Source organism: Orycteropus afer, unplaced genomic scaffold (assembly GCF_000298275.1).
Source record: "Orycteropus afer afer isolate SDZICR_OR568_19922 unplaced genomic scaffold, OryAfe1.0 scaffold00056, whole genome shotgun sequence".
Classification (NCBI taxonomy): Eukaryota; Metazoa; Chordata; class Mammalia; order Tubulidentata; family Orycteropodidae; genus Orycteropus; species Orycteropus afer.
Genome location: NW_006921643.1, coordinates 7,091,672 through 7,114,433, shown reverse-complemented (window position 1 = coordinate 7,114,433; position 22,762 = coordinate 7,091,672). Strand labels below are relative to the sequence as shown.

General features: G+C 41.1%; 1 protein-coding gene across 1 annotated transcript in view; it reads right to left on the bottom strand.

The window, feature by feature from the left end:
- Positions 1-5,462: 5,462 nt before the first annotated feature.
- Positions 5,463-22,762, bottom strand: part of LOC103195446 (protocadherin alpha-2) — a 297,204-nt gene continuing 279,904 nt past the window's right edge. Inside the window, exon 5 of the mRNA XM_042780708.1 lies at positions 5,463-5,773. Within this exon, the coding sequence (XP_042636642.1) occupies positions 5,463-5,773 (311 nt within the window). The remainder of the gene's footprint in view (positions 5,774-22,762) is intronic.

The following is a 22,762-nucleotide window of genomic DNA, read 5'->3' as shown; positions in this document are numbered from 1 at the left end:
AGTACTAAAAATGTATTGTTACAGAAGGAGTCCCATATAGTTCATAAAAGTCTTTCAGATTTCCTCTGTGGGACAGACCTAGACCAGATTTTGCGAAGTTCAGTACTGGATTTATATTGCAAACATGTGCTATATTTTGTTTCTAGTAGCAAAAACCTAGAAAGACCCAAATGTTCATTAATAGAGAAATAGTTTAATAAATTATTATCTGACCATTATATGGAATTGACACAGGAATTAAAAAGAATGATTTAGAGCTTAACTGAGGAAGTCTCCGTATTATTTTAAGTGAAGAAGAGGGAGACGATGAGAAGGAGAACAGTAATGAGGGGGAGGAGGACCAGAAAGGAGAGGAAGAAGAAACTTCAAGGTAGTGAGCATGTTTTTGATTAGAAAATAAAGCTATGTAATCTACATATATGTATGTATATACATTAAATAAATAAATAAAATAGAAAACAGAGGTGCTCTGGTGGTGTAGTGAATAAGGCACTTGACTGCTAACCAGAAGGTCAATGGTTCAAACCCACTAGCTGTTCCATGGAAGGAAGACAGGGCAATCTACTTCTGTAAAGATTTACAGAGTCAGAAACCCAATAGGGGTTGCTATGAGTCAGGAACCACTGGATGGTAGTGAGTTTTTTTTTTAAGGGAAAAATTATCAACATTGGATACTTGAGTTAGGAAGAATTGAAATAAGCTGGTGGAAAGATTAATAATTTGTCTTTATATGTCTCTGTTGTCTTTATTAAAAAGAAAATGTATTACTTTTATAATAAAAATGCAATATCACAAAATTAAATAAAGTTAGGTTAGTGAAAGCAAGGCTTTAAAAATAGGAGCTATTTAATCAATTTTCCCATATGATTATGTATTAGTTGTCAATTTTTTTTCCAGCTTTGCTCTAAGATCAGCCACTAGCTGAGTGGTTGTCTGAGTTGCTTATGTTGTCTCTGTGGATCGATGATCTTCAAGTCTCTATCTAAGAACATATAACCCAACAAATGATTTGACTTTATGTTTTTCACTATCTGAACTCCCTTACTTCTTATGCAAACTAGGTCCCATATTACGGAAGTAAATCTAACAGTGTGCAACTCACAGGAGTTCAGTTAACTCCTCACAGGAGCGAAATTCAGAGACAAGCTCATAGAATTTATTTTAGGGCAAAATGAGACTTTTGAGATTTCATGTTTCAGAAGCATTTCCCATGGATCAATCCCAGGAGAAAACTGGAACAAATAAACATTTTACCTCACTGCTTAGAACAACAAAAAAGTCCCTGGGTGCCATAAATGTTAAGTGCTTGGCTACTAACCTTCTTAAGCATTCAGCCACGAACAAAAAAGTTTGGTGGTTTCAATTCACTCAGAGGCACCTGAGATGAGAAGGTGTGGGAATCTACTTCTGAAAAATCAGCCGCTGAAAACCCTCCATAGCACAGTTCTGTTTTTATGTACGTGGGGTCTCCATGAGTTGCTTTTATGGATGTGTGGTCACTAGGAGTTGGAATCAACTACACAACTGGTTTTGGTGTAACAATGTTTCTATATACTATTCTTACCCACAATTCAAGGAGAAGAGCACCATGTTCATTTCCCCAGGCCCCCTTCCTTATTAAAATAGGAGAGTGCCTTTGTGATCACACAGCTTGCAAAATCAGAAGTGATTTCTCTAGTTGTGAGCAATGTGCCCTGTTAGCCAACAGCCAATCTTAAACTGGGAAAATAATGTGATCAGCTTGTACAAGAAGAGGAAGTACACGAAAAGATAAAGAAATAGAGTCGGAGAGTAACCAATTTGCAATTCTTTGGGAAACTTTTGGATTTTGAAGCCTTAAGAAGGATATTTGTCTTTTTTTTTTTTTTTTTAAATGTATCTCTTAATGTTTTGGTGGTTTAAAAAATCTAGATGTAACATTAGAATTGCATTAGTATTTCATCATTACAGTTACGCTTTAGAATTAGGGTTTTCAAGTTATAAACCATAAAATACACTAGCGTGAGATCCTGGGACTCAGGGACCAAGGAGCCTTAAGGCAACTGTCAAGCCTCTGGACATTCATTGGGAAACCTCATCCTTTCAGATTAGATCAATTGCAATTCTTTTAAACAGTAAATGCTGCTTTTTGTCTATGAGCCACATGTCAAATAATCTGGATTTTATGAGAGATGCAACTTGGCTTGACCCTAATTAGCTGTAGTACACTAGGCAAGTTTGTGAATCTTTTGGCAATTCTGTTTCATCCATCTGCCAAAAGAAGTTGTTGGAGGTGCTTATCTTTCTCTCTCAAGTTGATTCACTTAGACTTAAATGGGATTTTACTCATTTGAACACACATACACTTAGTGACTTCAAGCTCTTTGGTCCCTAGCTTTCAGATCACTATTACTGAGGTGGAACAGATTTGTTACTTGACCACTTAAAAAAAATTCACTGCTGCTGAACTGATTTGGGCTCATAGCGACCCTCATTGGGTTTCCAATGCTGTAAATCTTTATGAAAGTAGATTACATCTTCCTCCTGAGGAGCAGCTGGTGAGTTACAACGACCAACCTTCTGGTTAGCAGCCAAATGCCTTACCCACTATGCCACCAGAACTCCTTGACTACTTACTTAGAAAACTGATTAGTATATACCCTATATTCAATAAAAATTAATTTTGAGGAACATTACTTGGCTTCTCGATTGTAGAGAGGTACAAGGGCTGAACAAATAATGGACAAGATGACTAGAGGTGCTCCAGTGATAAAAAGTGGTTTGTTTTAATTATTTTTAGAGAAGACTGAGATAGTGTACTGTGTAACTTCCTGGCTTCCCATTCTAGTAATAGTGTGGAATTTGACTCTTGATTCCATTGGGTGTTTTGCCTTAATAATGAACATAAAGGCCAGAGTGACAGTCTAGAGTGATAGAGTAAGTTTCATACTGCTGCAATCTTCTTCAAGAATAACACCTAATGATAATCAATGTTCTCTTTTCTCCTACTCTTGTACTTAGAAATGACCACCATTTCTTTCATACCACCATTTTCCATTTATTAGCAATAACAGAGGAAATACCAATAGCACCAAGTAAAAATGAATCCACATGACGTGTTTTATCCTTACAGCTGTAATAACTAGTAACTAACATGGATTGGAAAGCACTTTGCAAAAGTAAAAAGTGCTGTACAGATACATTATAATTATCATCATTAAGAAATTAGCCCGATTCTCCTAGTATTCAAAAGGCACGTAAGGTCAGATACATGGGCTTCAAAGGGGCAAATGATTACAACCTACAATGTAGCAATGGTTCGCATGTGTTGGCAACAAGTTTTACCCCATGCAATCCTGCAGAGCTGAAGTTACACACCCTTCCAAATATGGGAGAATGAAGCTAAAAGTAGACAAAACAGGTTTGTTTGGGTTTTTTTTTTTTTTTGCGATTTAATGCTTTTTGAAACAAATTCCTAACATCTTTTATACTAACTTTTAAATAGATAATATAATTAATCAAACTTCTAAATTTTACATTTTAACACAACCGCAATCTCTCAGTTAAGGTGACAGCAAATTTTATTACTCTCTATGAGCTGATATTCCAGATACCATTAGAATTTCCAAGCATTCTGTGACTTCAAAGAGGTCAGATTGATAAATTTTGTGCTTGCACACCCTCAGAGGATATCTGCAATATTCATTCCAGAATTGTTACTAGAAACAAACAGCTTTATCCATTCCCTTGCCAGCAGGAGTCTTGGCAAAGAGATGGCTCTTGGCTGATCATAAATAAAATTCCTTGAATCACCAGTATCTTGATTTAAGAAAGATATTTTACTGTGTCTTTCATACACAAAAGCTGATTAACAATGATTAAAAAAACACTACTCCACTTTTCCACAGGTGTACAAAAAGAAATATAATGGAATTACATTCAACAATGAAGCTTAAAGTTCACTCTAGGTAATAGTTGCATTAACATTCACATACACAAGCACAGAGTAAGTATATTTCAGGAGTCTTATATTAGCATACAGCATACATATGGGAGATTGAGCTCAGGTAACATCAGAGGTGTTAGTAAGATTAGCAATTCAGAGTGTTAGAGAAAAGGAAAACCAAACCAAAGAGAAGGTGCAGGCTAGCACACCAAGACAAGTCACAGAATTAGAGGACTGAAAAGTCTGTTCACTGTATGTGTGAGAAAACAATATTTTTCTTCCATTTCTGGGTCTTGAAATAGTTGGTTGGAGAAAGTTGTGTATTCAAAGTGCACATAATTGTTTCTTAGAAAAGAGAGAGAGAGAGATTCTTTTATTTAGTAATTAATACATGCAAGAGGCAGCCCCAGAGTGACCTGAAAGAGTAAAGCTGTGATTGGCAGGTGGCCGGTAATACACAGATGTCTCAGGCAATTCTCTTAAAGCACTTCTGTAGCAGCAGTGATCATTTAAATGGCTGTAGACGGATTTCTTTTCTGAGGGGAGCTTAGGGGAATCGTATTCATCATATTTCTCTTTAAAGATTTATAGCTATAGATTTTCTCTTTTTAAAATAAATCTATCAAACAACAAACAGCATAAAGTGAGGTGCTGGGGTTTTCTTTTTTTCTTTTGCTTTTGCATATGTGTTGTTGGAAAAGGGTTTGGCCTTTTCATAAACGTTGTGTGCAAAAGAATTTTTAATAAAGTGAGCACAAGGACACATATAGGAAACACATCAGATCTGCTCTGTTCCCTAGGTTGGCCCCCTGTTAAACACTGAAATATTGGCTTGTAGATATAACGCAGGGTGCAGGAGACACCATAGCCAACAGACTTTCAGGGACTCCTGAAGCCTAAAGCCTTGTCAGTGGGGACAGTTTTGTCTGCTAGAGGGTGACCACCACCTTTTGAATTTTAAGACTGAGGAAGTCTGGTCCCTTTTAATTTTCACATTTCCCCTTCAGATGGGTAACTCCCACTGATTATTTGCCTTTGTTTCCCAGCCCTTCTTGCACCAATTAGTCAAATCTGACCCATGCCAGCTGATTGATAACTGGCACTCATAACTCCAGTGGCCACACATACCCAGTGGCCACAAACACCCAAGCTGCTCAATCTCAAAACCTTTCAGCCTGCCCTGCAAGTGTCATCAAGACAGGATCCCCGGAGCACAGGGCAGAGAGTCCAACCTCTCACTGGCAGGGCTGGGAAGCCTCTCCTTTGCGGCGCAGGAGAAAGGAAACTTGGGTCTGCTTTTTAGGTTCTGAAAATAAGCCAGAGTGGAGAGAAAAGAGTTAACACCAGACTTAGTAAAGCTTTCAAGACAAAACTTGTTAAATGCGATCTAGACAGACATAGGGAACTTTCTGCAGATTTCTGAGGTCTAAAAGAGAGGGCTCATGTCGACAGGAGAAAGGAGTAGGGAGTTGCTACATGGGAGAGATTTGCCATTATTACAAAAACTGGCTAAGTGGCTTGTTTCCATTAGATGACCTCACTGGTCACTGTTGTCAGTCGTGCTGTTCCCTTTCTCTTTTTTCTCCTGGATCTTGTTACCCTTCTTCTTTTTCTTCTTTTTCTTGGTCTCCTCCTTTTTGCCGAAGGTTATGAAGTCACTTTTGTCAATTTGGCTGTTAGTAGGCTCCTGCCGGATGGAGATGATTGCAGGAGATCCTGGGATAATGAATTTGTCTGGCAACTCACCGGGGCCAGATTGCTTGGGGTTGCCGGGTCCGTATTTAAAGGTCCAGCTGTTGCTGTTGACGCCAGCCCCCACAGGAGGGGACACCTCTCCTGCCTCTGGTTCTGAAAAAGAAAACATCACAGGTCAGTAACATGCCTTCCACGCCACACTCCTGGGTGGAGTAAAGCAGAAGTTCACAGAGAGGCCTGGTCCCTGAGAAACCGAGAACCCGTGGCCCACTTCTACAAGCTAGAAAGGGAGACCAGGGTTTGGCAACAGGCAGAAGGACAGACTTTCTCACCAAAGGGTCAAGGAATCTCATTTCCTAGCACCCCATTTTTGGCTCTTTGTGAAGGATTTCCTTAAGAATACTGCTGTGAGCATCTTGCCTGGGAATGGCATGGGGTATGTCATACAGCATTAAAGCAGAATATACTATTTTTAGAGTATAGATCAGAGAAAATTTCACAAATATATTTTGACTCCTACCTTGTCCAAAAGAGAGGATAAATTGGTTACATCAACTATTTGATCCTAATGCTGTTGTAATAACTTGAGTGGTGGTGGGGTGGAACAGAGAGGAACTGGTTTTGTTTATAATGGGAAGAAGTGGAGGGACAGAGGGCCACTACACAGCATAAGAGCATGGAATCTTGTAAGTTGGGCCTGAGTATGCCATCTGAGTGTCTGGAGAAAGCACATGGAGCCGACCTTTCTTTCCAAACAGAATCCCCTTCCTCAATGTGCTCACAGTCTACTAGGGCCATAGATTCAAACAATTATAAACTAATTTAATGAATGCAATAACCAAGATGCATGCAAAGCACTGAGGGACTCCAGAGAAGAAAATCATTAATACTTGAGGACATTAATGGGGATTCCAGAAGGGAAGGGAAATTTGCACTGAGTCTGGGAAAATGATTATGTATGCACAGGGGTTTCCAGTGCAAGACTTTCCCAATAGTCTATGTGTATATATGTCTTGAAAGACACATGGTAAAGTATACCTATGATTTCTAGAAGAGTAAAAGTCAGCACTAAAGAGGAAGAGTAATGATCTGTCTGGGCAAAGTAATCCCACTGGCCATGACATTGCAACTCCTTGACATCACAGCAGTGTTCACGTACCTGACACTGCTCCTTTGGCAGGCATGAGAAAAGCTCTGCCAGACAAAACTTTTATGCTCAAGTGCAGTTTGAGATTGTCTACAACTGTTTTTCCCACTGCCTCACCTTCCATCATCTTTCAGTCTCCTCTAATTTGGCATCCCTGAGCACAATTTTTCTAACATTGTTCATGTCAAGTTAACAATCATATTATTTCCTAAGCAACAGTTGTACTTTAATCATCATCTCATTTAACCTCTCAGCAGCATCTGTCATGCCCTTCCTGCAACACTTATTCTTAGGAGTTCTTTGACGAAACATTCTCTTGACTTTTCTCTCCAGCTGTTCTTTGTCAGCTCCCTTTGCAGGTTCCTCCTTACCTGTGTATCGGAGCTTCCTCGGGTTTGGCCCTAGATCCTTTTGTCTACTTTCCCTTCACTCTCTCCTTTTGGGAGAGTCATGTCCCTGGGTTTAAATCCTATCTAATACAAACAAACTAATTATTTTTAAAAAATAGACATCAGATTATATCACTCCCCTGCTTAAAATTCTTCAAATCCACTGCCTTGAGAAAAAAAAAAGTCAAACTCTTTAGCATGGTACAGGTAGTCACTGGCTACATATATCTAACTTACTACAAACTGTGGTTATGAACCAACCCCCATAAGCCTGTTACATGAAAAATTCAAGATATATACACTTGTTAACAAACAGGCACTACTTTGCTACATGCTTCAAAACATCATTATCTATTATCATGTGAAAAATGTTTTATTGTATCTGGAAGTATTTATTTAATGTTTTTTATGCATAGAAAAGGTACACTGTATGCTATATGGGAAAACAAACATTTGACTAACTTATGTTAGATACAAACCATATCTAACTGTCATAACTTATGTACAAATTCCACTTAAAGACAGAGTTAGGAATGGAACTTGTTTGCAACCCGAAGACTGCCTATATATAAGGCCTTCAATGATCTGATGTTTTCTCTTCTCTGAATTCACCTACCACTCTCCCTATTCTCCAGCCACAAGGGCCTTTTTTCAGTACCTCAAACACCCCCGAGGTCTTTTTTGCTCCAAGATCTTTACGCTTGATGTGTCCCTTTGCCTAGGATGATCTCCCCTCCATTGTTGGAAGGATTCTTCACTGTCTTAGTCTGTTCTTAAATGTCACTTCCTCAGAGAGGCAATCCGTGACCATCCTAGCCTAATGGCACCCCTCCCCCCTCCCTTTGCCACTCAATAATCTCTATCACTGTAAGAGGCAGAAAATAATATGTTTTATTCACCAGTGCATACCAGTGTCTAGCACAATTCCTGGCCCATAAAAGGTATTTAATAAGTATTTCTGGATGAATGAATTAAGGATTAATGTGAGAAGTGGGAGTGGCACCCACTCTTTAGCAGACAACTAAACAATTCCCCATTGGCAGTTACTTTTTTTTTTTTTTTATTAGGATTTGGGTGAAGATTTACAGAGTAAATTCACTTTTCATACAGCAGTTCACATATACTTTGTCTCATGTCATTGACCAAAATTTACAATGCAGCAGCTCCCCATAGTTACCTCCTCCCAGTGTCCATCCCTTCATACTCTTCTGCACCCTGAGCTATCTCCCTGTGCATAAGCAGCCCTTCCTTCTCCCATGATTGTTCTCTCCAGGGCGTGTGCCTACTTGAGGTAAATGTTTAACTCACATGCCATTGGCAGTACTTTTGAAGTCCTCAAAGACAAGGAGAGAATACATGTAAAATGCTTAGCTTGATCCCCAGCACAATGCAAGAGCTCAATAAATGGTATTAAATATGAATAACTATATAAGGAGCAGCTCTTGGGCCTAGGAAAGCAGGATAATGATATTGCAAATTTAGTCCAAGTACTAAAGTAATTTAGTCCAAGTAGCAGGCTGTAAGGAGAGAGAGCAAAAACTTTCTTCTCTCTCCCAATCCTCTTTCTATACATTATACTTTTCCTGGGTAGAGTCAACATCGTAACACTTTAGAGATGAGGCGATAAATTTTTTTTTTCTTTTAGACTCAGACTAATATCTTTTATGTATCTAAGATGATCAAATCTGTAATTGAGCTCAGCCAGAATCTCTCTGCCTATTTATCTTTCAAATGTAGGTCCTGTGAGAATAGAAGGGCTGTATATGCCCAGGGAGACAGCTCAGGGGGGCAGGAGTGGAGGGAAGGACACAGGAAAGAAGCAACTATGGGGAGGAAGTGGGAGGGGAGCTGTTGAATTGTGGGAAATCACAGTCAATGTCATGAGACAAAGTTTATGTGAGCTGCTGTATGGAAAGTGAATTTGCTCTGTAAACTTTCACTCAACTCACAATAAAAATTAAAAAAAAAAAGAACGTCAAGAAGGAAAAGACAGATGACCTCAGCCCTCCCCCCCAAAAAATGTAGGGCCTGAACCAAGAGACAGACAAAGAAAGAAATGTATTTTAAAGCCTCTGATTTGGCTCCTAGGAGAAATAGGCTTCAGCATCACTCTGCAATCCTTTAGTTGCTTTCAGAGTGCAGGATGGATTTTTTTCCCCAGCCATAGCCAGGACTCTACATGAGGTCTAAACATTGTCATCTGGAGATGCAGAGCTCAGAGATATCTTTATCTTGCAGAGCTAAAGGACATTAATGGCCATGCTATTGGCCAAGGGAGGCCTTCACAGCCAGACCACCAAGAGCTAATTGGCTTCTTTTTACACGTCACTGAGCTTCCACTGTGTTTTCTGGGCGACTTGGTTCTATCTGACTCAGCCTAAACTCCAAGAAGCAATCAGAGATCCATTCAGGTGCATCCTTCTCATGTTCAGCTTTTGCAGAGCAGAGCAAGGTCTGGTTTCTCCAGTCCCTCACAGACCAATATGCCCAACCTGCTCTGGTTGTTGTGTAAGCAAACATCTCCCAAGGCTCAGAAGCAGCTGAACTGTGGCTCAGTTGGGTGAATTAATAGCTTAAGGACCTGACAAATATTTACTGACCTCCTAATCTAAGTCTCTGGGAGCTCTGGTAGCATAGTGCCTAAGGCACTTGACTGCTAACCAGAAGGCTGGCAGTTCAAACCCACCAGCCACTCCTCGGAAGGAAGATGGAGCAATCTACTTCCAGAAAGGAAGATGTACCGTTTTTGCTCCCAGCCCCAGCCCAGGGCCAGTCCCAGCAAATGGTCACATCAAATGCATATTTCTTCCTTCTGGGTTGCCTCCCATCTTCCCTCCCAAGGCCTCCAGAAAGTCTCCTCCCCACATCTCTAAGGGACCTAGGTCCTTCTCAGATAAAAACAAGACTGAAGTTCAGTAAAGCCCCAAATGAGCTGACCTATTAGAGCCTAGAAAGGGATTTCAGACCCACATCAAGCAGGTAGGGGTCTGAATCTTTAGGCAGATTCTTTTCCTCCCATTCAGATTACAACCCAACAGGATTAAAAAGTACTGATAGAGTATAATCATAATAAAGTCTCCAGGTGGTACAGTTAATGCACTTGGCTGCTCAACCCCACCCAAGTGCCTTGGAAGAAAAGCCTGCTGATCGGCTTCAGAAAAAGCAGCCATTGAAAACCCAAGGAGCACACACAGGGCTGCCTTGAGTAGGAATCAACTTGATGGCAAATGGTTGTGATAATAAATAATGATAACAAATCGTTATCTGGAGAGAGATGATAACTTTTTGCCTTTATTATTATTATTATTATTATTATTTATTGGCCAATTTCTCCCAAACAGGTAGGACTACATTTTAAAATCAGGAAAATATACATTTTTAAATAAAGATATAGATCTGCAACTTTAAAAACTACTCTCTAAAGATAGCTGGCCATTCATGTAATCCTATCATTAACCCACCTTTCCATGTTAGGTACTGCCCAGGGGTCTTTTTGGCAAAATTTCCAAACTTTTTTTTTTTTTTTTTTCATGTTAAATAACTCTGGATGCCTGAGTTCGTTCATGGAGGTTAGCCTCAGTGACTGGGAGAGTTAAGCTAGATCGTTTGCCAATGCAACTGCCAGGGAAGGTCCTGAAATTGTGAAGCAAATGGCATGCGTATAATTTCACCTCCAGCCCCGACTAGGAAGTGCTCTGGACAACCATCAACGCCAGGGTAGGTGGGGTGGGAGGGATGGGTGGATGAGGGAGTTTCTGGTATACCTTGATTTCCTCTACAGAACAACAGAAAGTCATTTTGACCAAGGATACTAATTTCAGGAAAGCTCTTGGAAGGGCATGGGCTGGAGAATGTTGGTGGGTATTTCGTTCTCTCCTTTCTTCTCTTCATCTTGCTTTGTACTCTCTCTGGACTTGAGGTACTCCCCTGGCTCTATCACTTAATAGTGTGTAGTTCTGGGCAACTTACATAAAAATCTCACAACCTCAATTTTCTCATCCATGAAATGGAGATGATCAGCTTCCTGTCTATATCACAAGGTTATGAACACAGTTGACATTTAGCGTGCCATTTTCACATGCTTGGCATTAGGCTAAACAGATCAGCATACTGTATAATTTTTGGTCCTAACATGAAACATACCGAGTAGATACTACTAATGTGCCTGTTTTCTAAATGAGGTCACTTGCTTACTAACTGGTAGAGCCTGAGTCTCAGGCCCAGGCAGTGTGACTCCAGCTACAAGACTCACATAGAGAACTGAATATGAAAGCCCTTGAAAAACTCTAAAGCATTATACATCTGTACCAATTATTATGGTTATTATCTGTTTGTCACCATTTGAGAGACAGAAGCAGGCAGAGCCTCTCAGCTAAAACCAGATGAAAGGAGTCAGGGAGGAGGGGATGTGGGTGTGAGGGCGATGTGCTCTGGAAAATCACAGCACAGTCTCCAGGTTTCAACCCCACCCCTTCGCTCATTCATCCCTTTGTTACCATCTCTGGGATTTCGGTGCTGAGGTTAATAAAGAGCTTCCAGAAAACCCATCATTTTGATTAAAGCCGGGGACTATCTTGCCAGACAGCACTCTGGAGCCTGCCTACCGCCCACTCTGCTAGGTCCGTGCAGCCAGCAAAGGCTATTAAATGATTACAGCCATTTCCGGCCCAGCAGACAGCGCCCCTGGATTTCTCGTTCTTTGGCGCAGGTTGCTACTGCTGCATCTGGCTGCCCAGGGAAGAGAGTCAGGTCACAGAAGGATCTGCAGATTCTGGGTTTGAAAGAGAACATCCAGGCTTTCTAGGCAGGGACACTCCGCCCCCTTTCCTCCCTAAGCCAGTCATTGCAGTCTGATTTTGTTTGTACCTTCTTGTCTTTAAGCAGCCATTTCGCGCCCGCGTGTGCGAGCGCGCGTGAGTGTGTGTGTGTGTGTGTGTGAGAGAGAGAGAGAGAGAGAGATTGCCAGACTTTGCAGACTGTAGAATTATACACGCTCAGCCTGACCAAAACACAAAAACCATCAAATTTGTCTAAAGATCAAGTTTTAGAATAACTCTCACTTCTTCTCCACTCCGGATCTCACCTGGATCTGTGGATTTGTGGCTTTCCCAGGCAATTTGCCCCCTCCTCCATACTTAATCCTTTATGTATTGAACAGTGCTAATCTGAGTCCTAATTACAGCCCCCAAAACACAGGAGAACTGTGGTCTGAAACCCCAGTCCTGTCCAGGATCAGTGAGAAAGGGAGAGAGTGAAAACCACCTGGGCTAGCATTTCCCTGATTCTCAGTGCTTCAACTGACAGTGGAAAGAGTTTTCCATGGAAATCAGGGAATGTAAAAATAGATCCTCCCTCTTCTCTGTAGAACCTCAGGCTCTGTGATCAGAATACCTAGGTTTACATGTGGCTTTCTCAGGGAATAATCATACGACGCTCAGCAGACTGTTTGATATCCCTGAACCTCAATTTTCATCTGTAAAAACAAACAACCAACCAAACTCACTGCTGTTGAGTCAATTCCAACTCACCGCAACCCCTCCTTGGGTTTCTGAGGTGGTATCTCTACGGAAGTAGATTGCCCTGTCTTCCTTCCAAGGAATAGCTAGTGGGTTTGAACCGCCAGCCTTCTGGTTAGCAGTCAAGTACCTTAGGCACTAAAAGGAGATAATAATGGTAACCCCTCACTGAGTTGTCACAGGGTTAAATGTGATGATCCTTACAGAGCACATAGCATAGGTTCTGGCACAAAGTAAGAACTTATTAAATTAAGATCAGAGAAGCAGAAGATTCACCCAATTTTTAAAGAACTATTAATTGCTTACTTACTATTGGTCACACAGTTTATTAAACATTTTGCTTTTTTTGTTGTTTGTTTTCATTTGAAGAATTCCCATTTTACAGGTAAGGGGGAAAAAAAACAAACCTCACTGCCATGGAGTTAATTCCAACTCATAGCAACCCCCACTGGGTTTCCAAGGCTGCAAATCTTTATGGAAGCAGATTGCCTCGTATTTCTTCCAGCCCAGAATCACAGATCTTTTGGTTAGCAATCAATTGCCTTAACCACTAAGCCACCAGAGCTCCTTACAGATAAGAAAGGACGGGCTTAAATTACCCTGAATCACACAGGGATTTAGGAATGAGGCTGAAACATTATTCGTACATTAGCTTGCTGGCTCAGTAATAGAATTGTTATTATTACTTTTTAACTTCTTATGAAGCCTTGGGGTTGGGGAGGAGCTTGCTTCAGAAGCTTCATCCAGTGCTCCCCAGAGTAGCTGGGGAGGCTAAGTGTGTGTGTGACTGTCTGGAAGGCAGGCTTGGTGATGGGAAGGCTGATCTTACACCATCCCCCAGAGGCTGCTGGAGCTACTACTACTCCTGGGTGTTTCACCTGCCTGGGGTGAGATGAGTAGACCTGGAAGAAGATTTTGTGGCTATTTGGTACTTCAGGCCACAGCTGGGCTAATTTTCAGTAATCTTGGAACGGAAGAGATAAACGCACTCGGCATATTTTTAAAGCCACAGCTCTTGCTTTGTACTTAAAATAACTCTGCCTTTTCTAGGTTAAGAGTATAAAGACATCATGTGCTGTAAGCCCATATTCAAAAATTAGGGTAGATGATCTCAAGCCCTCCTCCTCACTCTCCACAGTTTGGTAGCTAAAATAAACCACGTTTTCCCCCTTTCCGTGACCCCCAAACCCAGAACAGCTCAGTGCATGGTTTTCTCTGCCTGTTACCAGGTTGCTAAGGTCTCCCAGGGTCTAGAGAGGGCAATTTCCCTTTATAGCCTTCTTCTCACAATGCCTCTGGCCTCTGCCAGCTGTTATAACCCAGGGGTATAGCATAGTGCTTAAAATGCAGGTTCTGGGGTCACACAGACCTGAACTGGAATCTCAGCGTTATGTGTAACCTTGAACAAGTCACTTAGCCTCTCAGCCCCAATTCTTTCATAGGTAAAACAAAGAGAAGAATAATATCTATCTAATGGGATGGTGAGCATTAAAAAGAGACAATGCTCATAAATCACATAGATCAATGTCTGGCGTGCAGGAAAACTGAAGGGGGATAGAAAAAAGATACTGTTACTGTGTGGTATTCCTCTAAGGAACCTGGCTCCCATTACCAATCTGTTGCTGGGTGCAGTACTTCCAGAAACTCTCTTCCAGGGACCCTCCTCCCAGCAGGCTTTCCCCCTCCCAGCAGGCTCTCCCCCTCCCAGCAGGCTCTCCCCATCTCAGGGATCATTAAGGACTTGCAGCTGTGAAGCTTTCCAGTTTAGAAATGGTTGCTAGGCAGGAAGCCATTCTCCAGAGCCCTCTAAAGAAAGGACACAGAGAAAAGAGGCAGTTTGGACTTGATAAAAAGCACACTGGACTAGATATCAGAAGCCTTAGGTTCACACATGGACTCCACCACTCCGTTTCCTACTACTCTCTACTCTTTGGGCAACTCTGACTTGTAGTTTCTTCATCTGTAAAATGGATATAATAGCTATCTTTCAGGGGTATTGTTATTCATTCAACTAAATTTATTTATTATTTATAGTGAAGTAGACACTGTGCTAGAAATTAGAGATTGGATATGAATGGTATTAGTACAGCTTCCTTGCACCCAAAGAGTTGCAGTACAGTGGGAGGAAAAACAAGCAGTCATGTAGATTCCAAAGCATGGCAACCCCTCGTGTGCTGGAGTAGAACCGTACCCCAGAGTGTTGGTCACTGGTTGATTTTTCTGAAGTAGATCACCAGGCCTTTCTTCCCAGGTACCTGTGTGTGGACTCAAACCTCCAACCTTTCAGTTAGCAGCTGAATGAGTGCATCAACCATTTGCACCACCCAGGAACTCCAAGTAAATGAATAAATACAATAATAGTTTTAAGTAATAAACGAGGCAGAGAAACTCTGGCATAAAGACACATTACATTTTCTAGAGACAGTCTAGTGCAGTGGTCAAATAGCATGGCTTCAAATCCTGGCCCTACCACTTACTAGATGTATGACCTTATTGAACCTGTAGGAGGCTCAGTTTCCTAAGGAGTAGAAGAGGCATAACAGACTTAATCTCTTGAGATGGTTACATAGATTAACAGTTAATACAGGCAAAGTGTTTAGAACGATACCTAGCATGTGATTTATGTTCTCAGTACAGGTTAGCTATTACTATTATTATTCACAAATATATTCTCTCCTCTCTCTCCTCCAGTCTTCACATTAACCCTGGGGTCTAAGTCTCTTGAAGATGTGGAATCATTGAGTGAAGTGATCTATAGCATCAGCTAGAGGGAGGTACGTGCCAGAGAGGAGTGTATAACAAGTGTGGTCTTTCTCCTGCTAAGAGAATGCCAATTTGATATTTTCATACCTTATGACCAGCACCTCACTTCTGGAACTCTATCCTACAAAAATACTAGTAGGAGTGCAAGATATATATATATATATATATATATATATATATATATATATACACACACACATATATTTGTTGTTGTTATGTGCCGTCGAGTCAGACCCGACTTATAGCGACCTCCATGGGTTTCCGAGGCAGTATCACTACAGAAGTAGATTGCCCAATCTTCCTTCCGAGGAGTGGCTGGTGGGCTTGAACCACCAGCCTTCTGGTTAGCAGTCAAGTGTCTTAGGCTACCAGAGCTCCTATATAGGAATATGCATTGCATAAAAAAATTCACACCAATAGGAAACTAAATAAATAAACCATAATAGAGGTATACAACATGGCACTATGCCCTCAATAAAGAAGAATGAGATGGTTCTGTAGGTGCTGACTTGGAAAGGTGTTTATGATATACTGATAAAGTAAAAAGAAAAACAAGCTGCATACTAATATACATAACTTTTCACCCTTTTGATATTTGAAAATATAATTTTGAATAGACGTAGACAAAATTCATACTTGAAGTATGAATCAAAAATTAATTTGAAAACTCCTTGAAGGATACACAAAACTTAACAGTGAAGGGGAGTGGGATTGAGGGGCATTTGATTGTTTATGCAAATAATGCTATACTGTTTAAAATTTATATCAACAATGTAATTGTTTATTACTTTATAATACAAAACCAAAAAAACCAAAGCCATGGCCACTGAGTTGATTTCGACTCATAGTAACTCTCTATAGGACAGAGTGAAACTGTCTCTTAGGGATTCCAAGGCTGCAATTCTTCATGGAAGCAGACTGCATCTTTCTCCCCAGAGTGGTTAGTGGGTTTGAACCGCCATTAGCAGCTGAATGCCTTAACCACTGTGCCACCAGAGCTCCTATTTTATAATACAGTACTTTAAAATGAATTCTAATAAAAAAAGAAAGAAATCTGGGAGAGGCACACTAAACTATTGGTGGTTACTTCTGGGAAGCCTGACTAGAGGTAGGGAGTGAGGCACTACTCATTTTATTTTTACTCTGTACAGATTTAATCTGCTATGGTGATTTTTCTTCTTTATATAATTAAAAGAGAGAAAATAAAAAAGAACGCTGGCCCAAACACTACTTGCCTTATCAGCTGCATAGTTCAATGTGGCCCACAAACCAGCTGAGACAAAATATCACTGCACCTGATGGCCTGGAACCCAGTGCACAACGAAAAAGCGGGACCTCTTGTTCAAAAATTGTTAAGAACTTCAAGATAGTGACAGCATAATATTAAACCATGCAGGGCTTTTCTAGGGGCAGGGCCTTCTGCAACACCACAGGTTGTACACCCAGGAAGTCAGCCTTGCCTGGATGCAAGGCCCACTGCAAGGCTCCTCTTTCAGCAGCACAACTTCACTAAGAAATCTTCACAAAGGTTTCACAGTGCCTATCCTACCTGGAGCTGCATTAAGACATAATCATTTCACCCACCAATAACATTGCTTCTGGCTTTGGTTGGGTTTTCAAACTCTTCTTCTCTACCCTCCCCTCACTTTGTTACAATCTGTGCTTCTTAAAATTTGGCAGCAATCCCAGGCTCTGTGTTGCTGTGTCACTGCTCAGCTTTGAGCAACCATTTCTAGACAAGCAGTGATATGCCTGCATCTAGGGTATAAAATGGAGGTGCTGTCAGAACGCTGTTGTAGAAAGAGGGCCAGAGAATAAGTGTCTTCCAGGGAGAATCCCCCTACCACCACTATCCCGCCACCCTACGTACTTCAATACCATTCCATTTAATCCAGCAAAAACGTTTTGAATTCTACTTACTATGTGCCATGCATTGAGCTAAGTGCTAGGGGTAGTAACAGTCATGATAACATTACTAAATTCCTATGAGGAATTACACTGTGCTAAGCATTTTGCATACATGATCTCATTTAATCTTTACAACAGCCTATGGCCTTTTTTCTTCTACACATTAATCAATCTGAGGCACAGGTTCCCAATTATTAAGTAGTACAACAGGGATTCAAAGCACTGTGTGATGCCATGCTGCCTCCCTGAAGAGGTTCAGAAAAGGCAAAATTTAAATAAACCTTCCCTTTCCCCTCTCCATTCTCTCAGACATGATTACACCAACACCCTGAGAATTACTTAGGAACATATCCAAAGCCAGTCCTTTAACAAGCACGCTTCTTTCATCTCCCTTTTTAGCCCCACATTTCTAGATACAATATGTCTACTCCTTGTTTTGAGAAGAGACAAACACCACGTTGATTAGTTCATTAGCCCTGTGATATCTTATAGGTTGGTTTTTGAAGGTTCAATAGAACTAAGGGGGCTCAAGAGAGTCTTATCTTAAAAAGAAACATTCAAATAAACCTGGTGGCTCTCCATTGCCAACAAAAGAAACTGACTCCAGCCTACCTTTCTGATGTCATTTCCTATCAGTTCTCCATCCCATCCACCTATTCAACTGCACTCATCTCACATTATGCACTTCTAAATTTTTTTTCCCCCACATGTTTGTTTAATTTGCTTGGAAGGGACTCTCTCCTTACATCCTACTTGCCATCCTGCAATACCTACTATTAAATGCCACATACTCTGTGACTTAGTTCTCTAAATCCCCAATTCTATTTTCTGGGCTTCCATGGTATTCTGTCCTCAGGTTGCTAAGAGAGGTGTTGGGTCCTGTGAAAACATGGGGGACCCTCTCAGGAAAGGTGGACCAGCTTAACACATTTACATGGCGTTTGTGTTGATTATTAGATAGACCACGACACTATTATGGTCCTTAGCACATGACTTTATAATATTTATGTCTTATTTTCTTACATTTATATCTTCCCCATTAGACTATGAGGGCAGGAATGTGTTATATTTAGTATTATAGTCCCATTACTGAGGACAGCTTAAGTAAGTGCTCAGTAAATGTCTGTTTAATGACTATCCAGAAGGTTCTAACCAAATTCTATCTTGAAGCTATCTTAGTCACCTAGTGTTGTTATACTAAAAAACACCACAAGTGAATAGCGTTAAAGAACAGAAATCTATTTTCTCACGGCTTTGGAAGCTAAATATGCAAATCAGGGTCTTGGCTGATTCCTTTTGTGAGCATCTCTCCCAGTTTCTGGTGACTGCATCTGTGGCATTTTCCCTTGTGTGTGACTGTGTCTATCCTGTTCTTTTTATAAGACACTGCTCAGAAGGGATTAAGCTTAAGACCCACCCTACTCTGATACAATCCCCCATTAACATAAAAGAAAACCCCATTTCCAAAAGAGGTCATATTTACAGGTATAGGAATTAAGACTTCAACATAACTTTTTTTGGGGACAAAATTCAATCATAACAGAAGCCAAGTCAAAGAAAGCAACTCTGAGCAAACTAATGCTTTATTTGTTTATGTATGTGTAGGGGGGCCATCTGGGAAGGGTGGGAGAGAAAGAGAGACTTTCTATCCAAGTATGTATGCTAGAGAGCAAATGAATGAATGAATATGGATTTTAAAAGAGAATGATGGTGGTGGAGGCTAAGGGTGAGATTCTAGGGACCTGCCTGGGTGTTGGTTTTTGTGGAGCTCTTCCTGTTGCTGTTAGGTATTGTCGAGTTTTCAACTCAGGGTGACCCCTATGACAGAGTACAACTGTTCCATAGGGTTTTCTAGGCTATAATCTTTATGGAAGCAGATCTCCAAGTCTTTCTCCCATGGAGCAGATGGTTAGGTTCAAACACCTTTCGATTAGCAGCAGAGAACTAAACCACTGTGCCACTCTTTGGAAAGGTCAGTGATTCCAACAAGCCACTGCCAGACTGGCAGTCTGCTTCCATAAAGATGATAGCCTTGGAAACCCTCTGGGGCAATTCTACTCTGTCTCACCAGGTCACTGTGAGCCAGAATCCACCAGCTGGAATTGACTTGACAGCTAAAGGAGATCTTCCTGGTGTTGTTTTCAGGTGCCATTGAGTCTTAGTTCTGACTCATAGCAACTCTATGTACAACAAACCAAACACTGTGCAGTCCTGTACCATCCTCACAATCATTGCCACGTTTGAGTCTGCTGTCACAGCCACTGTGTCAATCCATCTTGTTAAGGTCTTCCTCTTTTTCACTAATCCTCTGCTTTACCAAGCATGGTGTCCTCCTCCAAAATATGTGAGATGAAGTCTTGCCATCCTCCCTTCTAAGGAGTATTCCAGCTGTACTTCTTCCAAGACAGACTTGTTCATTCTTCTAGAAGTCTATGGTACATTCAGTATTCCTTGCCAACACCACACAAAGGCATCAATTTTTCTTTGGTTTTTCCTTATTCATTGTCCAGTTTTCACATGCATATGTTCTTGTTGTTGTTAGATGCTGTTGAGTCGCTTCCAACTCATAGTGACCCTATGCACAGCAGAACGAAACACTGCCCAGTCCTGCACCAGCTCCATGATCCTTGCTATACTTGAGCCCATCGCCACAGCCACTGTGTCAATCCATGTCATTGAGGGCCTTCCCCTCCTTTGTCAACTGCCCACCTTAACCAAGCATGACATCCTTCTCCAGGGAATGGTCCCTTCTGACAACAGGACCAAAGTATGTGAGACGAAGTCTGGCCATTCTCGGCTCCAATGAGCATTCCAGCTGCATTTCCTCCGGGACAGATTTGTTAGATGTTTTAGCAGTCCATGGTACTGTCAGTATTCTTCGCCAGCACCACAACTCAAAAGCATCAACTCTTCTTTGATCTTCCTTATTCATTGTCCAGCTCTCACATGCATATGAGGCTATTGATAATACCATGGCTTGAGTCAGGGGCATTTTAGTATTCAAAGGGACATTTTGCTCTTTAACACTTTAAAGAGATCTTTTGTAGCAGATTTGATTTCCTGACTGCTGCTTCCATGAGGTTAACTATAGATCTAAGTAAAATGAATCCTTGACAACTTCAATTTTATCATGATGTTGCTTTTGTTTCCTTCATATTGAGTTGTAGTCTGGCTGGCCAGATAGCTGTTTTCCAAATTTCTTGGCATATATAAATGAGCACTTCCAACGTTGCATCTGTTTGTTGAAACATCTCAGTGGGTATTCTGTCAATTCCTGAAGGCTTGATTTTCACCAATGCCTTTAATGCAGCTTGGACGTCTTTCTTCAATACCCTTGGTTCTTGATCATATGCTACTTCCTGATGTCAACCAGTTGTTTTTGGTACAGTGACTCTGTGTATTCCTTCCATCTTCTTTTGATGTTTTCTGCATCATTCAGTATTTTGTCCATCGAATCCTTCAGTATTGCAAGCTTGAATTTTTTTCTTCAGTTCTTTCAGATTGAGAAATGCTGAGCACACTCTTCCGTTTCGGTTTTCTGACTGCAGGTCTTTGTACATACCATTACAATACTTTATCTTCCCAAGCCACCCTTTGAAATCTTCTATTCTGCTCTTTCACATCATCGTTTCTTCCTTTTGCTTTAAAACCAAAAACCAAACTCACTGACATTGAGTCAATTCTGACTCATAGCAACCCTCTTTGGGTTTCCAAGGTGGCAAATCTTTATGGAAGTAGATTGCCCAATCTTCCTTCCGTGGAGTGGCTGGTGAGTTTGAACTGCCAACCTGCTGGGTAGCAGTCAAATGCCTAAGGCACTAAGCCACCAGAGCTAGTCTGTCTTAGTCTGGAAGGTCTGGTGAAACTTGTTCATTATGGGTGACCCTGCTGGTATATTGGTGGTATAGCTTCCAGCATCATAGCAACATGCAAGCCATAGTACCAGAAACTGACAGATGAATGGTGGAGATCTTCCCAGTGCTTTCCAAATGACAATTAGAAGGCTAGTATCCTGGAGGCAAGATTGTGACCCTGAGCGACAAAAACTGAAGGAGCAAATTTGCATCTCTAAACATCCAGATTTAGAGAGAGCATACCAAAGAGACCATCCTCCCTAAAGAAGTTTCCCAAAGGCAAATATTTAGAATCAATGTATACTTAGTCCAATTGGGAAACTGATGTGACATTGATCACTGACTAACCACAGCCCCACTGACTGTGGACTGCAGGGATAGCAGTTAGATTGACATCTTAGTGACATGAGGAGCCTATAAGGGGTGCTGGTGTCCTAGGAGGCTCTTTCATAAGTCTCATGGCCTAATCACTGTTAGAGGCAGTAAGAGAAATTTAATCTCCAATTAGAGCTGATGATAAGGAGCTCTGGTGGCACAGTGGGTAAGGCATTTGGCTGCTAACCAGAAGGCTGGTGGTTCAAACCCACCAGCTGCTCTGCAGGAGGAAGACAGGGGCAATCTACTTCCTTAAAGATTTACAACCTTGGGACCCCTATGGCGCAGCTCTACTCTGACCCATAGGGTTGCTATAAGTCAGAATCAACTTGATGGCAGTGGGTGGGTAGAGCTGATAATAATGTAGAGAGTCCTAGGCTTGGGAGTTGCCCAGTCTGATAGGATCTCAAGGAGGTAGCTGCTGTTGTTGAGGTGCCATCATGTCGATTCCAACTCATAGTGAACCTCTGTGACAAAGTATAACGGCCCAATAAGGTTTTCTGGATTATAACCTTTATGGAAACAGAGTGATAAGATCTTTTTCCCACTGAGTGACTGGTTCAAACCAACTTTCCATTAGCAGCCAAGTCCTTAACCTTTGCACCAGTTGGGCTCTGTAAAGACAAATCTTTTTGCAAAATGCTCCTAAACAAACAAACACGTCCCGAGGTGCATATGTTTTCATAGAATAGACCCATAATCCTGACCCCTGACCCACACATGGAAGCATCATTAAGGAAAAGCCTCCTTCCAGATTGGCCTGTGGATGATCTCTCCTCCCTGTTCCCCAACTCCTAGAAAGGTACTCTTAAACTTGGAATCAGAGAGTGAATAGCCTTCTCTGCAATTACCAAGCTATTCCCTTCACCTGTACTATGGAACAAAGTAATACAGTGTGTTAATGAAGTGTCTAGGGTTCAGCAGCAGGCAGACTTGAGTTCAAATACTGCTTTCGCCACCTTCAAGTTGTTTAAATATACAATGCATGTAAAGTATTTATAACAGTTCTCAATAAATGGTAGTTTACAAACCCTTCCTTTCTCTTGCCTACTATAACTAGGGAATAATGGAAGACTTTAAAGACTTTAAAATTTGTCAACAAGGACCCTCTCTTCACACACTTAAAAAAAAAATCCAGAAATGGACAGTTTTCTAGAAACACACCACTTACCTAAACTAACACAGACTGA